Raw genomic sequence first — 16,571 nt, forward strand, 5'->3', positions numbered from 1 at the left:
GTAGTATATTTCATTTTGGTTTTTAATTTTAATTTCTCCAGTAGCTAATGCAAAATGCCTTTAAAAGGTAAAATATTAGTACTGTTATCATCACTAAAATTATGCAATTCACTAGGAGATGTGTGTGGTGTGTTACGCAATGCTACTCAAAGTGTGGTCTGTGTGCTGGCAGCAACAGCATCACCTGGGAACTTATTGGAAATGCAAATTCTCAGGCCACAATCCTTACCATTGGTGGTGAAGCCCAGGAATCTGTGTTTTAACATTCTCTCTGAACCATTCCTATGTGTGCTGAAGTTTGAGAAGTGCTAATCTAGAACTGCTCTGTCCAGCATGGTAGTCAGTAGCTACATGTAGCTATTAAGTATTTGAAATGTGGTGAGTACAAATTGAAATGTGCTCTAAGTGTAAAATACACACTAGATTTAGCATCAATAAAGAAACCCATAAAATATCTCATTAATCAATTTTATATTGGTTCCAGGTTAAGATAACATTTTGGATATATTGAGTTAAATAAAATACATTATTACATCACCTGTTTATTTTCACTACTTTTAATGTGGCTATTAGAAAAATTTAAATTACATAAGTGATTAACATTTTATTTCAGCACTAATTTATAGCATAGAGAATATTTGAGCCATGTCTCAAGGATTTTACTGTCCATCTGCCCCACAGCAGAAAAACACAGAAATGCGACTAATAGATAAAATTCAGGTATACAGTTAATCCACTAAAGTTCAAGCTCCATAAAGGCAAAGACTGGTATATGATACACTTCATGTTCCCAGCTCCTACCTTGCCAGGCACATAGTGGGTGCTGCAGAAGTATTTGTTGAATGGAAAAGTGAATTAATCATAATAGTCCCAGGTCCTAATACAGTGCCTGACAATTGTAAGTGCTCAATTAATATAGCATAATTCAATCAGGTTGCATCTGGATAGGACGCATACTGTAAAGAGCATTAATGTCAGAATTAGAACCCTTGCCAACTGTGTGACCCTGGCAAAGTTATTTACCTTGTCTGGGCCTAAATTTCCTTATCTATAGAATGTAGATTGTAATAGGTGGGATTAATTGAGATAGTGTTAGTTGAGCTCCTAGTACAGTGCAAGCCTTAAAGTAGATGCTCAATAACTAGCTGTTGTTATTAATTTTTTAACCCTTGTCCCCTTTTTAGATTCTAGTTAGGAAGAACTTCCTAGATGAAGAAGGCTCTGAACTGGGCATGAGCGACAGAGTCAAAGAACCATACCCAAGTGTGGACACTTCAGAAAATATGACTCATTCAAGAACTTTGGCTGAGAAAATATAGAGGGCGTTCAATCTTATGATGTTTGTTTTCATCCCGTTATATGTTTAGTTTTACCCACTCAGTCTTTAGGCGGTGTTAAACCATCTGCAATTAGGGCAGACTACTGTAAAATCTTAGAGAAAGTCCATACAACAAAATCTGCACTTTTTGGGTAGTTAGCTGAGAAGATAAAGAGAAAGAAACTGACATTTAATGAACACTATTTATTTGTATGGCATTCTACCACCTAATTGTTAAAAATACATAAAGATTATACATATTTAGGCAATATATGCACAAACAGAGCAAAAGATAATACAATGAAATGCAACTCTTCCTTTTCAGAGGCAGTCACTATGGCCAGTTTATTTTGCTTCTTCAGTAGAAAATTAAAGTACATATAAGCATAGATAGATTGATGCTGGATAGATAGATAGATAGATAAATAGATAGATAGATGATAGATAGATAGTAGAGTGGTCTTTATATATAATAGCTCATCTAATCCTCACAACCACCCTAGCTAGAGAAAATTGTTGTCCCCGTGTTATAATTGAGGAAACCAAAGCTCAGTGCAGCTGGATACCTTCTCCACCATTCCATAGTTAGAGAACAGTGGAGTCTGGATTCAATGGCTTCTCCACACTTTTACTCGGGAGGATGAAGGCCTGTCAGCCACAACCCTGACCTTCTCTGCCCATCAGCTTTGTGCAGGTAACATCTCTGTTCCTGCAGAGAAAAATGAGATGGAATCCTATTCTTCACCACTATCCCCCACCTTGACACCCACAAAAAAAAAGTCTTTTTAAAAATAAGTGAACAACAAGCAGAGACTTAAACACTGTTGTAAATCAAATTTCTATGGAAACACACACACACCATTTGGTTCCTTTTTCACTATACATATCTGTATCTATCACTGTTATAGCTAATCAAGGTCTTTACTCCAAACTTGTTTAGAAGCTCTTTGACAAGTTATCACTAACTCTGATTTGGAATGGTTCCCTCTAAGAGACTCTTAGGACCAGAGTATCTGGTTAGGTTGGAATCAAAGACTTTACTGCTCTTAGTTCCCATGTTCTACTCCCTCACATGTACAGACAAATGGTTCCTATATTTACAGTGCTGAATTTATTGCCTTTACAGACTTCACATTAATTAGAAAGTTATGTGCCAGTTCCTTCCTCTACTTCCTCTCTCACATGGCAATAGTGGGAGGAGCAAACCACATTGCAGCAGTTTTGACAAGAATGAACTAAACTTATCAGCTCTGAATGTAGTCCTTTTCTTATTTCCTGGTAAAAGGTTTTTCCTTTCCTTCTGCCAGCTCCAGATCTAGATATTGCCTCAACTTATATATAATTGGGTTTTTGGTAACCCTTTACTACCTACAACTTTTATCATTTACTTTTTCTTTGCTTTAGTAAAAACATTTTTTAAATGAACTTTTATTTTTTTATTATTTAAACATCTTTATTGGAGTATAATTGCTTCACAATGGTGTGTTAGTTTCTGCTTTATAACAAAGTGAATCAGCTATACATATACATACATCCCCATATCTCCTCCATCTTGCGGCTTTCTCCCACCCTCCCTATCCCACCCCTCTAGGTGGTCACAAAGCACCGAGCTGATCCCCCTGTGCTATGCGGCTGCTCCCCACTAGCTATCTATTTTACATTTGGTGGTGTATATATGTCCATGCCACTCTCTCACTTTGTCACAGCTTACCCTTCCCCCTGCCCATATCCTCAAGTCCATTCTCTAGTTGGTCTGTGTCTTTATTCCCGTCTTACCCCTAGGTTCTTCATGACATTATTTTTACTTAGATTCCATATATATGTGTTAGCATATGGTATTTGTCTTTCTCTTTCTGACTTACTTCGCTCTGTATGACAGACTCTAGGTCCATCCACTTCACTACAAATAACTCAATTTCGTTTCTTTTTATGGCTGAGTAATATTCCATTGTATATATGTGCCACATCTTCTTTATCCATTCATCTGTCGATGGACACTTAGGTTGTTTCCATGTCCTGGTTATTGCAAATAGAGCTGCAATGAACATTGTGGTACATGACACTTCTTGAATTATGGTTTTCTCAGGGAATATGCTCAGTAGTGGGATTGCTGGGTTGTATGGTAGTCCTATTTTTAGTTCTCTGAGGAACCTCCATACTATTCTCCATAGTGGCTGTATCAATTTAAATTCCCACCAACAATACAAGAGGGTTCCTTTTCTCCACACACTCTCCAGCATTTATTGTTTGTAGATTTTTTTGATGATGGCCATTCTGACTGGAGTGAGGTGATACCTCATTGTAGTTTTGATTTGCATTTCTCTAATGATTAGTGATGTTGAGCATTCTTTCACATGTTTGTTGGCAATCTGTGTATCTTCTTTGGAGAAATGTCTATTTAGGTCTTCTGCCCATTTTTGGATTGTGTTGTTTGTTATTTTGATATTGAGTTGCATGAGCTGCTTATCAATTTTGGAGTTTAATCCTTTGTCAGTTGCTTCATTTGCAAATATTTCCTCCCATTCTGTGGGTTGTCATTTCATCTTGTTTATGGTTTCCTTTGCTGTGCAAAAGCTTTGAAGTTTCATTAGGTCCCATTTGTTTATTTTTGTTTTTATTTCCATTTCTCTAGGAGGTGCGTCAAAAGGACCTTGCTGTGATTTATGTCATAGATTGTTCTGCCTATGCTTTCCTCTAAAGTTTTATAATGTCTGTCCTTACATTTAGATCTTTAATCCATTTTGAGTTTATTTTTGTATATGGTGTTAGGGAGTGCTCTAATTTCATTCTTTTACATGTAGTTGTCCAGTTTTCCCAGCATCACTTATTGAAGAGGCTGTCTTTTCTCTATTGTATATTCTTGCCTCCTTTATCAAAGTTAAGGTGACCATATGTGCATGGGTTTATGTCTGGGCTTACTATCCTGTTCCATTGATCTATATTTCTGTTTCTGTGCAAGTACCATACTGTCTTAATTACTGTAGCTTTGTAGTGTAGTCTGAAGTCTGGGAGCCTGATTCCTCCAGTTCTGTTTTTCTTTTCTGAAGATTGCTTTGGCTATTCAGGTCTTTTGTTTTTCAGTACAAATTTTGAAAATCTTTTTCTAGTTCTGTGAAAAATGCCATTTGTAATTTGATAGGGATTGCATTGAATCTGTAGATATACTTTGGGTAGTAGAGTCATTTTCACAATGTTGATTCTTCCAATCCAAGAACATTGTATATCTCTCCATCTGTTTGGGTTTTTTTGGGGTTTTTTTTGTTTGTTTTTTTTGCAGTACGTGGGCTTCTCACTGTTATGGCCTCTCCCATTGTGGAGCACAGGCTCTGGACGCGCAGGCTCAGCGGCCATGGCTCACAGGCCAGCCGCTCCACGGCATGTGGGATCTTCCCGGACCAAGGAACGAACCCATGTCCCCTGCATTGGCTGGTGGACTCTCAACTACTGTGCCACCAGGGAAGCCCTCTCCATCTGTTTGAATCATGTTTAATTTCTTTCATCAGTGTCTTATACTTTTCTGCATACAGATCTTTTGTCTCCTTAGGTAGGTATATTCCTAGGTATTTTATTCTTATTTTTGCAATGGTAAATGTGAGTGTTTCCTTAATTTCTCTTTCAGATATTTCATCTTTAGTGTATAGGAATGCAAGAGATTTCTGTGCATTAATTTTGTATCCTGCTACTTTACCAAATTCATTGATTAGCTCTAGTAGTTTTCTGGTGGTATCTCTAGGATTCTCTATGTATAATATCATGTCATCTGCAAACAGTGACAGCTTTATTCTTCTTTTCTGATTTGGATTCCTTTTATTTCTTTTTCTTCTCTGATTGCTGTGGCTAAAACTTCCAAAACTATGTTGAATAATAGTGGTGAGAGTGGACAATCTTGTCTTCTTCCCACTCTTAGAGGAAATGGTTTCAGTTTTTCACCACTGAGAACTATGTTGGCTGTGGGTTTGTCATATATGACCTTTATTATGTTGAAGTAAGTTCCCTCCATGCTTACTTTCTGGAGGGCTTTTATCATAAATGGGTGTTGAATTTTGTCAAAAGCTTTTTCTACATCTCTTGAAATGATCATATGGTTTTTCTCCTTCTATTTGTTAATATGATTTATCACATTGATTGATTTGCATATATGAAGAATCCTTGCATTCCTGGGATAAACCCCGCTTGATCATGGTGTATGATCATTTTAATGTGCTGTTGAATTCTGTTTGCTAGTATTTTGTTGAGGATTTTTGCAACTGTGTTCATCAGTGATATTGGCCTGTACTTTTATTTCTTTGTGACATCTTTGGTTTTGGTATCAGGGTGATGGTGGCCTTGTAGAATGAGTTCATCAGTGTTCCTCCTTCTGCTATATTTTGGAAGAGTTTGAGGAGGATAGGTGTTAGCTCTTCTCTAAATGTTTGATAGAATTTTCCTGTGAAGCCATCTGGTCCTGGGCTTTTGTTTGTTGCAAGATTTTTAATCACAGTCTTAATTTCAGTGCTTGTGATTCATTGTTTATACTTTCTATTTCTTCCTGGATCAGTCTCAGATGGTTGTGCTTTTCTAAGAATTTGTCCCTTTCTTCTTGGTTGTCCATTTTATTGGCATATAATTGCTTGTAGTAATCTCTCATGATCCTTTGTATTTCTTCAGTGTCAGTTATTACTTCTTTTTCATTTCTAATTCTATTGATTTGTGTCTTCCCCCTTTTTTTCCTGAATGAGTCTGGCTAATGGTTTATCAATTTTGTTTACCTTCTCAAAGGACCAGCTTTTAGTTTTACTAATCTTTGCTATTGTTTCCTTCATTTCTTTAGCATTTATTTCTGATCTGATCTTAATGATTTCTTTCCTTCTGCTAACTTTGGAGTTCTTTTGTTCTTCTTTCTCTAATTGCTGTAGGTGTAAGGTTAGGTTGTTTATTTGAGATGTTTCTTGTTTCTTCATGTAGGATTGTATTGCTATAAACTTCCCTCATAACACTGCTTTTGCTGCATCCCATAAGTTTTGGGTTATCGTGTTTTCATTGTCATTTGTTTCTAGGTATTTTTTGATTTCCTCTTTGATTTTTTCAATGATCCCTTGGTTATTAAGTAGTGCATTGTTTAGCCTCCATGTGTTTGTATTTTTTACAGATTGTTTCTTTTAATTGATATCTAGTCTCATAGTGTTCTGGTCAGAAAACACTCTTGATATGATTTCAATTTTCTTGAATTTACCAAGGCTTGATTTGTGACCCAAGATGTGATATATCTTGGAGGATGTTCCCTGCGCACATGAGAAGAAAGTGAAATCTGCTCTTTTGGGAAGGCATGTCCTATAAACATTAATTAAGTTCATCTTCTTTAATGTATCATTTAAAGCTTGTGTTTCCTTATTTATTTACATTTTATATGATCGGTCCATTGGCGAAAATGGGGTGTTAAAGTCCCCTACTATGATTGTGTTACTGCTGCTTTCCCCTTTTATGGCTGTTAGCAGTTGCCTTACATATTGAGGTGCACCTATGTTGGGTGCATAATTATTTACAATTGTTATATCTTCTTCTTGGATTGATCCCTTGATCATTATGTAGTGTCCTTCTTTGTCTCTTGTAATATTCTTTATTTTAAAGTCTATTTTGTCTGACATGAGAATTGCTACTCCAGCTTTCTTTTGATATCCATTTTCATGGAATATCTTTCCGTCCCATCACTTTCAATGCGTATGTATCCCTAGGTCTGAAGTGGGTCTCTTGTAGACAGCATATATAAGGGTCTTGTTTTTGTATGCATTCAACCAGTCTATGATTTTTGGTTGGAGCATTGAATCAATTTACATTTAAGGTAATTATCCATATGTATGTTCCTGTTACCAGTTTCTTAATTGTTTTGGGGTTTGTTATTGTACATCTTTTCCTTCTCTTGCGTTTCCTGCTTAATGAAGTTCTTTTAGCATTTGTTGTAAAGCTGGCTTGGTTGTGCTGAACTCTCTTAGCTTTTGCCTGTCTGTAAAGCTTTAAATTTCTCTGTTGAATCTGAATAAGATCCTTGCTGTGTAGAGTAATCTTGGTTGTAGGTCTTTCCCTTTCGTTACTTTAAATATATCCTGCCAGTCCCTTCTGGCTTGCAGAGTTTCTGCTGAAAGATCAGCTGTTAACCTTGTGGAGATTCCCTTGTATGTTATTTGTTGTTTTTCCCTTGCTGCTTGTAATATTTTTTCTTTGTATTTAATTTTTGATAGTTTGATTAATATGTGTCTTGGCATGTTTCTCCTTGGATTTATCCTGTATGGGACTCTCTGCGCTTCCTGGACTTGATTGATTATTTCCTTTCCTGTATTAGGAAACTTTTCAACTATAATCTCTTCAAATATTTTCTCAGTCCCTTTCTTTTTCTCTTCTTATTCTGGGACCCCTATAATTTGCATGTTGGTGCCTTTAACGTTGTCCCAGAGGTCTCTGAGTCTGTACTCAATTCTTTTCTTTCTTTTTTCTTTATTCTGCTCTGAAGTAGTTATTTCCACTATTTTACCTTCCTGGTCACCTATCCATTCTTCTGCCTCAGTTATTCTGCTATTGATTCCTTCTAGAGAATTTTTAATTTCATTTATAGTGTTGTTCAACATTGTTTGTTTGCTGTTTAGTTCTTCTAGGTCCTTGTTAAATGTTTCTTGTATTTTCTCCATTCTTTTTCCAGGATTTTGGATCATCTTTACTATCATTATTTTGAATTTTTTTTCAGGTAGACTGCCTATTTCCTCTTCATTTGTTTGGTCTGGTGGGTTTTTACCTTGCTCTTTCATCTGCTGTGTGTTTTTCTGTCTTCTCATTTTGCTTCACTTACTGTGTTTGGGGTCTCTTTTTCACCGGCTGCAGGTTCGTAGCTCCCATTGTTTTTGGTGTCTGTCCCCAGTGGCTAAGTTTGGTTCAGTGGGTTGTGTAGGTTTCCTAGTGGAGGGGACTAGTGCCTGTGTTCTGGTGGATGAGGCTGGATCTTGTCTTTCTGGTGGGCACGACCGCATCTGGTGGTGTGTTTTGCAGTGCCTGTGACCTTATTATGATTTTAGGCAGCCTCTCTGCTACTGGGTGGGGTTGTGTTCCTGTCTCGGTAGTTGTTTGGCATAGGGTGTCCAGCACTGTAGCTTTCTCATCATTGAATGGAGTGGGTCTTAGCATTGAGATGGAGATCTCTGGGAGAGCCTTTGCTGTTTGATACTACATGGAGCTGGGAGGTCTCTGGTGGACCCATGTCCTGAACTCAGCTCTCCCACCTCAGAGGCACAGACCTGACACTCAGCTGGAGCAACAAGACCCTGTCAGCCTCATGGCTCAGAAGAAAAGGGAGAAAAAAGGAAGAATGAAAAAATAAAATAGTTATTAATTTAAAAAATAATTATTAACATTAGAAAAAATTTAAAAAGTAATTAAAAAAGAAAAAAAAAAGAAAGAAAGAAGAGAGCAACCAAACCAAAAAACAAATCCACCAATGATAACAAGCACTAAAATCTATACTAAAAAAAAAAAGAAAAGAAAAGAAAGAAACCGGACAGACGGAACGCTAGGTCAAAGCTATACAGACAAGATCACACCAAGAATCATACACATACACACTCGCAAAAAGAGGAAAAGGAAAAAAATACATATATCTTTTGAGAAGTCTGAGATCTTCTGCCAACATTCAATAGCTAGGTGTTCTGTAGGAGTTGTTCCACATGTAGATGTATTTCTGATGTATTTGTGGGGAAGAAGGTGATCTCCACGTCATACTGCTCCTCCATCTTGAAGATCTCCCCCCTTTCAAATGCTTTGTTGAGCATTTATATCCCTAGCCAACATATGGTTGCAACTGATGAAGGAACCAACATGAGTAGTGGATAAACACAACCAACATATATATTGGTTGCTATTTTCATTTAAGTTCAGTAATAAGAAAAAAGTGATTGAACAAAGACATATATTGGAACTTCACTTGTTCATCAATGACGTGAGCAACTTCTTTGCTGAACTGGATAGTGGTTTTCCAATGCTGGAAGAACATTTCCAATTTTTTGTGTGCTATTCACAATATAATGGCTACAGACAGGATGCATTGTTATTTTAATCTGCTTCAGTACCCTCTCCTCCATTGCTTTCTTAAGTCTAGTGTGACAATCAAGAAAACAATAAGTCAAGCCCTAGTTTGCAGCACTTGCCAATTTCTTTGGTGTAAATACTCCCACTTTGGCTGATTTTAAGACCTGCAGAGTTGGGAAGGCTTTGTATTGATACATCATTACAAGGGATAGATACAATAGATGTAAATAACCTCTAGAGCATAGATTATAGTAAATTGTCCCAAAAAAATTAGTAAGTGATGAGTTTTGAAGAGTTATTAGACTTGTTTTTAATATAATTTATTTCATTGTAAGTTTTTAACATCCATCATGAAAATTTCTGAAAATTTAACAGTTGGCTCGCACAAGCTGGTATAGGCCAGCTCCAGCTTACCACTGGCTCATGTGTTTTCTCCTCATAGGTCGGCTTCGAAAGCCAAAAATTACTCAGAGTTTAATGACATTTGTGAATAGGACCTGCAATGTCACACTGACATGCTCTGTCGAGAAAGAAGAAAAGAATGTGACATACAGTTGGAATCCACTGGGGGAAGAAGGCAATGTTCTTCGAGTCTTCCAGACCCCTGACAACCAAGAGCTGACTTACACGTGTACAGCATGGAACCCTGTCAGCAACAATTCTGACTCCATCTCTGCCCAGCAGCTCTGTGCAGGTAACCATCTCTGTCCATCTCTCCTGGAGTCTCAGAAATCACTCTAACCTGCTGCAAGGCCTGAATCGGCCCTAGTTCTCCAGGGAAAGGTGCCTCCCTTATGCCAGGGCTGGACTCAGGGGAATTCTCTTCCCAAGAAGCCCTGGAAAAGAATACAAAGTCTTCTGGGTGATGCCAGGCATTTCAGGGTGTTCTGAAGCAGCCCCCGCTCAGCTCCCCAATTCAGTTTCTGATCTTGACCTTTAATAGCAGGAAGTAGAGTTTCCCTCGGAGCTTTGGCACTCCCCTCTATCCATATTGAGTGTCCTTCAGGGGAGTGCCCCTGAATGTGGACGAGCTTGCCCAGCCTCTAAGGCCTATTTCCTGAGAGTCAAGTCTCACCACATCTTCTCTTTCCAGACATCGCAATCGGCCTCCATACTCACCGCACTGGGCTGCTGAGTGGGCTGGCTGTGCTCTCTCTGCTTCTAATCATTCTACCTTCAGTGATTTTGTTCCTTTTGCACAAAAGAGGACAAGGTAAGGTTTTCTCGGAAGTTAAAATGTGGAAATGCACCTGCCTTCTTCCTTCTTCCTGGGACTGAAGTCATTTATCCAAGGTGGGGTGGAAATGTCCTTTGTTCCAGGGAATTAGCCTTCCTAAAATCCCCAGCCCCTCACCTTACTATCTCCCAGAAAGATGGTCCCGAGGACTATATAACATTACCCTGAATGGCCTTCAAAATATGTTACTGGGATCACCAAGATGTGGTGGGCCCAGAACTTGGGTTTGAGTTTAGCACTGCCATTAACAAGCAGTGCTTCATGGGATACTTGTCTTTACCTCTCTGACTCAGTGTTCTCACATGTGAAATGAGGTTTGGACTAGGTCTCCAAGGTCACTTCCAATTCCATCAAAACTGTGACCTTTGAAATGTCATTGAGGGACATGTACTAATTTTATATTCCATGGTTGCCACTAGATCCCTTTGGGTCCCTCTGGATCATTCTGTAATTGTAACATTCTCAATTCAGAAAACCTGATCTGGGGCCCTAGGGGATCATTATACCCTCCTATTCCTCCTAACTCCGTGTCCACCCAAAATCTTGCTTTCCCACCCATCGTAATAACAAGCCTGTATGTAGCGAGGCTCTACATCTGATTCCATGTTCCTGACTCTCCTTTGTGTCTGATTCCTCAGGTTCCTACTTGAAGATCTTCAGTAAGAACCCTGGTAAGTTCTCAGCCACAAGTTTCCCTGTATGAAGGAAGAGATGCATTCACAGCACAGTGATTAAGCCTAAGCTTGTACTTTGCAGGCAGTCTGGGATGAAGGTGCCAGCTTGACCATTTATCAACTACCAGTTATTTTATCACTGTCTCAGTTTTCTCAGTTGTAAAATATGCATAAAAATAGGATTGCTGCATATACTTATTAAACGGATTTAATGAATTACACATATAAAATACTTGGCCCAGTGTCTGGTACCTCGTAAGTACTCAGTCGGTGTTAGATACTATACTTACAATTGACCAACCTGGGCTTGGCACAGAAGGAGGCATTCTGGGGGCAGAGAGTTTGTGACATGAACTGTAACTCAAATGGCCTCATGATGGGGAGAAATCACACAACCTGCTGTAATATCACTCAGCTCAGGCTTGTTGTCTGCAGATATGTTGGTGCCCTGGAATATGAAGGCCCCAAATTCTGGCTATCTCTTTTCAACTTGACCCTCAAATGTTCCATGTTGGAGCAAAGAAAAGCAGTACACTGGGAGGAATTCCCACGAATTCTTAAAAGTAGGGACTTACCTCTCTTGTCTGCTGCTCCGTGACCTCATACATAGCTTGGCATGTGGGGAGAGCTTAACAAATCTTTGACTCTGTGAATCAGTCAAGCAACAAATATTTGTGGAGCATCTACTACAGGTCTAACATTGAGGTGGTAAAGGAAAGGTGTGCACCAGAAGAGGCCAACACAGTGTATAACTAGAGGGAATCGTTCTAGTCAAAAAATTAAGACCCTCACATGAAAAGAAAACTAGCCATGCAAGGCAGTGGATGCTAAGTGCCAGAGACACTAAGACCCTGGGTGGAAAAGCTACCTTCAGTGCCCCCACAGGGATTGGGGAGAATCTCTTTACCCTAATGTGGGCTTTGGAGCAGAAAAGAATTCCCACTGAGCTCTGGGTGAAACCTGAGCCAGGTGTCTCCCATACCACATGCCATCCCTAGAAAAGGAAAAGACAGTCAAGGATCCAAGCATCCATCTCAAGAGGATGGGAGTCATTTAACTTCTTGGGGTTTTATTTCTTCATCTGAAAAAGAGAACATTAGAATAGATCACCTCGAAAACTTCATCCACATTTCACATACTGTGGTTCTATGTTTGTTTGTGACACAGATGCTGCCTCAAAGAAAACAATATACACATACGTCACAGTTCCAAGAGACACCCAGACAGCAGAGCTCAGGATCTATGATGAAATCCCCCAGTCCAAGGTGAGGTGGTGCTACTTGTGGGTCTCCACCACAGGCCCCCAGGATAGGGAGTCATGGGCAGCAGGCACAGCCAAGAGCCTGACGGGGTCCAACCAGGAAATACCAGGTCAGGGAAATGATGCCATGAGTCTTTCTATGAGGACAAGAATGTGGTCAAGTGTCACCCCATGACAGCCTCCCGGGGTTGAAGCCTCATGCTTCCACATGAGAGCCTCACTCCAGATTAGATGAGAGTCATGACTAAGAGCAAAGCACCTTCTATAGGGGACCCACAACAGGGGAGTCCCTGATGTGAGGTGAGAGCTGTTATGTGGCCACTGACAGGTGAACAAGTTGCTAAGCGGGGTTCAAGGACACAGAACTGAGAGAGGTCCCCTTGAACTTGACTTCTTGGTCTGGCTGTAGCAACAGCTTGCTTTCCTCAGGCTGCTTCACTCTGTTCCACAGCCTCCCCTCTCGCCTGCCTTTTACCTGCCTGTCTCTCCCTCACCTCCACCCTGAACCAGGCTTCTACATGGTATTGCCTTTCTCTGTGCCCCCACCAGCATGCTCTCCTAAATTCTCCAAGGAGTGAAAGGGAAACTGAGGTCTGCCCGGTCAATCCAGCCTTGTACTTCGACTGATAGGTCAGCTGGGTCCATAGAGCCCATGGAAAGCTAAAATTCTGACTAAGCAAGACTCAGTCTGACCCCTCCTCTTGGCTCCTGAAGATTTTGCCCAATGGCTGCCAACTGTCCCATGCTCACCCCCACCTAAATCTGATCCTCTCCAAAGCTGGATGGAACCAAAGTTGAAGCTGGAGAGGAGGCCACCTAGTGAAAGTGCAACCAGGGAGGGCTGATGGGCAGAAGCAGAAGTAAGAAGGGGGACTCATAAGATTTTGCCTGGGCTCCCTCACTGAGGGAAGATGGGTGTTTTACGGGTGCTCCCCACCAAGGAGAAGCCAGTGAACGTGATTTATTCCATAGTGCAGTACTCTGATAAGGTAAAGACTTTCTGATTTTTAGCCCTGTTGTCCTGTCTATTCCAACCTTTCTGCTGTATCTTGTCCATCCAACCAGGAGTCAGCTGGTTCCCTTGGGACTCTATGCTTCTCAGGATTAATTGCTGAGGGCCTTGGTCTCATTCCACACATGCACACAGCCTTACTCCCCAGGTCCATGACCATCCACAAGCTGGCCTCCTTGATGCTGATCCCACACTTTGTATGCAGGAGCCCCTAGGCCTCTGAACTACAGTGTGGAAATTCCAGCCTCTATAACATCCAAGGCCATTGCTAGCTCACAGTGTGGAAATTAGAAAGCAGGTGTCCCCCACCTTCCCCCTACCCTGGGCAGACACAGGTCCACACCAAGTGCACAGTAGAACACAGGGGTAAGTAGAACACAGGCTGAACCCCAGTTCCCATTTGCTCCCTCAGCAGACCCTCACAGTGTGCAACATGCCCAACCATTTGTAGAGCTCTACTGACACTCACATTCCCTGTGCCTCAGTGTCCTTCTCTCAATTATGCAAAGAGAGAAGGTAAGTCCTGATCTTTGACAGGACTTTCAGTTTGGGGAATCTGGTGAGGAGTTGATACTGTCTGAGGGTCCTGATTTCTGCTACAGTAAGGACAGCTCTGGGGTATCTGGGTGAATCAAATATTTTGGAAGTGTTTCTGTTTAATAGCTGAGCTAACAGGTAGGAAGCTAATCATGAAAAATAAATTTGAACCCGGAAGTCTCGGAGAAAAGGGATAATAATGATAACAAATGAAGAGTGAGAAGAAATATCGGGATACCAAAACGGAATGCAAATGAATCCATGAATAAGAATTAAGAGCTGATTCTATGAGGCATCTATGAGTTGGCCAAGTAGGAAGGTCGTAAGGGAACTCAATGCACAGGTCATTTTGAATGTAAAGATAAGCCAAGTGTCCTGGAGAACAAGATAAAAGGACCTTGACTTCCTCAGTGATCAGGAGATGAAAGGAGGGAGAAGGAAAAGGAGGAGGTGAGTGAGGAAAGAGGAGGAGGAGGGAAAAGGAAGGAGAAGCAGGAAGCGGGAAGCAAGGTGTCCACATGTTTGAACCAGGATTGGAAGGAGAGTGGGAGGAAACAGAGAAGAAAATACAACTGGAAAAGACTAGACTTGAGGGATTAATCAGGGACTCTTGGATTGAGACATCTCAAAGTAAACCCTCTAGACAAGTTGGATGACAATTATTAATTTGGATAATGTGTAATTTAAAACCTAGGACTCTGCAAGCCAGTGGGAGGGTTGTCTGCAGTATTCTAAGTAACTAGAGCATATGACACCAGTGGAGGTGACTCAGCACTAAATATAGGCCAAGGTGCAGTTACCGGGGTACAGAAGGAATGAAGGCTGAACTAGGAACATGGAACATGGGTAGCTTGAGACTGGATGCTGCCTCAAGTCTATAATAAAAATCAGTGCAGATATCCACATTCTCTACTGCTGCTTTTTCTAAGCTAAGAAGTTGATTACCCAAGGGCTTCCAAATTGGGTGGCTGGAACAGAGGTGAGGGACTCAGCAAAGGGCAAGGCCCTGCTACCCCAGTTTACCCCAGAACCAGGGAAATCTAAGGCATCGGTCTGTGACATTTGCATGACTCTAGAGGGCTCCTCATGGGACTGGAATTCCCTACCAGCACCTTTCAGTCAACATGTCCTCCTCCCTTTTGTGCAGATGGGGAAAACCAACACGCAGGACAGCAAACCTCCTGGGACTTCAAGCTATGAAATTGTAATCTAGGCTCCCAGATGGAATTCTCCCCATGGAAACTGAGCTACAACCATACCTACTGGCAGATGCTCCAGACCTAGACTTGCTCTGCCCAGAACTTACCTGGAGATTGCAAATCACCAGATCCCAACACGTAAGCAAAGAAGCAAACACTTTGTTGCTGGGCATAGCTCATGCCTAGATAAGCAAATGGATACATGCCCTTTCTGAAATTGCTCCCTTCCTGATGAATGACAAGGAATGTCCTTTGACACAGTGCTTCCCACCCTTCTTCACATCGTAGCACATGGAGAAAATATTTTTGTGGCCCAATGGGGTAAACAGTCAAGATTGCTCATGGCTGGAGGCTGTGTACGACCAGAGGTGATGACTCTTCCCAGCAACCCCATATGTGAAGGATCCACATTTTGCACACCTGTAATCTGCCATGACACACCACTTAGGAGCCTCTTCTCACACTCAATATATGGGAGGAGCCCTGGTCCATGGCTTCCCCAATTCCACACAGCACCTTGGGCAGATGAGCCCCTCACTTGAGTACATGGCTTGGCGTGTACTGCATTTCAGCCTCTGTTTGTCCCTTTGCCTGGGAAACTTTGTTCAGGGTACACCTGGCTGGACCAGCCCAATCCTATATAACTGTGTGGCATGGGAAGCCATCAGAGTTGTGGCTCTCAGCTGTGCAGACACAGTCTCCCAATAGAGTGTTGGAAAATGCTCTTTCTGTAGAAACTAGACTGCTAGGGCATTTTTCTTCAGGCTCCACTTCAGAAACCTCATAATATATTTTTTCTGGCCAAGTTTTCCTTCTATATCACTCTGTGATTGTTAATTTTATGTGTCAACTTGATTGGACCATGGGGTGCCCAGATATCTGGTTAAACATTATTCAGGCTGTGAGTGTGAGGGAAGAGGTAAACATTTGAATTGGTAGACTGAGTAAAGCAGATTAATCTTCCCCTCCAGTGTAGGTGGGCATCACCAAATCCATTGAAAACCTGAATAGAACAAAAAGGCAGAGTAAGGGAAAATCCATTCTCTCTCTCTGCCTGTCTTTGAAATGGGACATCAGTCTTCTCCTGCCTTAGGACTTGCACATGGACTGGAATGTCCACGACCAGCTCTCCTGGTTCTCATGCCTTTGGACTCAGACCGGAACTATACCATCACCTCTCCAGCTTGCTGACTACAGATCTTGGAATTTTTCAATCTCCATAACTACATGAGTCAATTCCTTCATAGCTATTTCCTGTTAGATCTGTTTCTCTCCAGAACCAGGCTA

General features: G+C 40.9%; 1 protein-coding gene across 1 annotated transcript in view; it reads left to right on the forward strand.

The window, feature by feature from the left end:
• CD84 (CD84 molecule) overlaps positions 1 to 15,298 on the forward strand; it is a gene marked incomplete at both ends in the record, with an annotated part of 33,908 nt that extends 18,610 nt beyond the window's left edge. Inside the window, 5 exons of the mRNA XM_082861808.1 lie at positions 9,807 to 10,058; positions 10,458 to 10,577; positions 12,443 to 12,540; positions 13,463 to 13,525; positions 15,233 to 15,298. Of these exons, the coding sequence (XP_082717934.1) occupies positions 9,807 to 10,058; positions 10,458 to 10,577; positions 12,443 to 12,540; positions 13,463 to 13,525; positions 15,233 to 15,298 (599 nt within the window). The remainder of the gene's footprint in view (positions 1 to 9,806; positions 10,059 to 10,457; positions 10,578 to 12,442; positions 12,541 to 13,462; positions 13,526 to 15,232) is intronic.
• Between the last annotated feature and the right edge of the window lie 1,273 nt (positions 15,299 to 16,571).

This window comes from Leucopleurus acutus (assembly GCF_964270905.1).
Source record: "Leucopleurus acutus genome assembly, chromosome: 2".
Classification (NCBI taxonomy): Eukaryota; Metazoa; Chordata; class Mammalia; order Artiodactyla; family Delphinidae; genus Leucopleurus; species Leucopleurus acutus.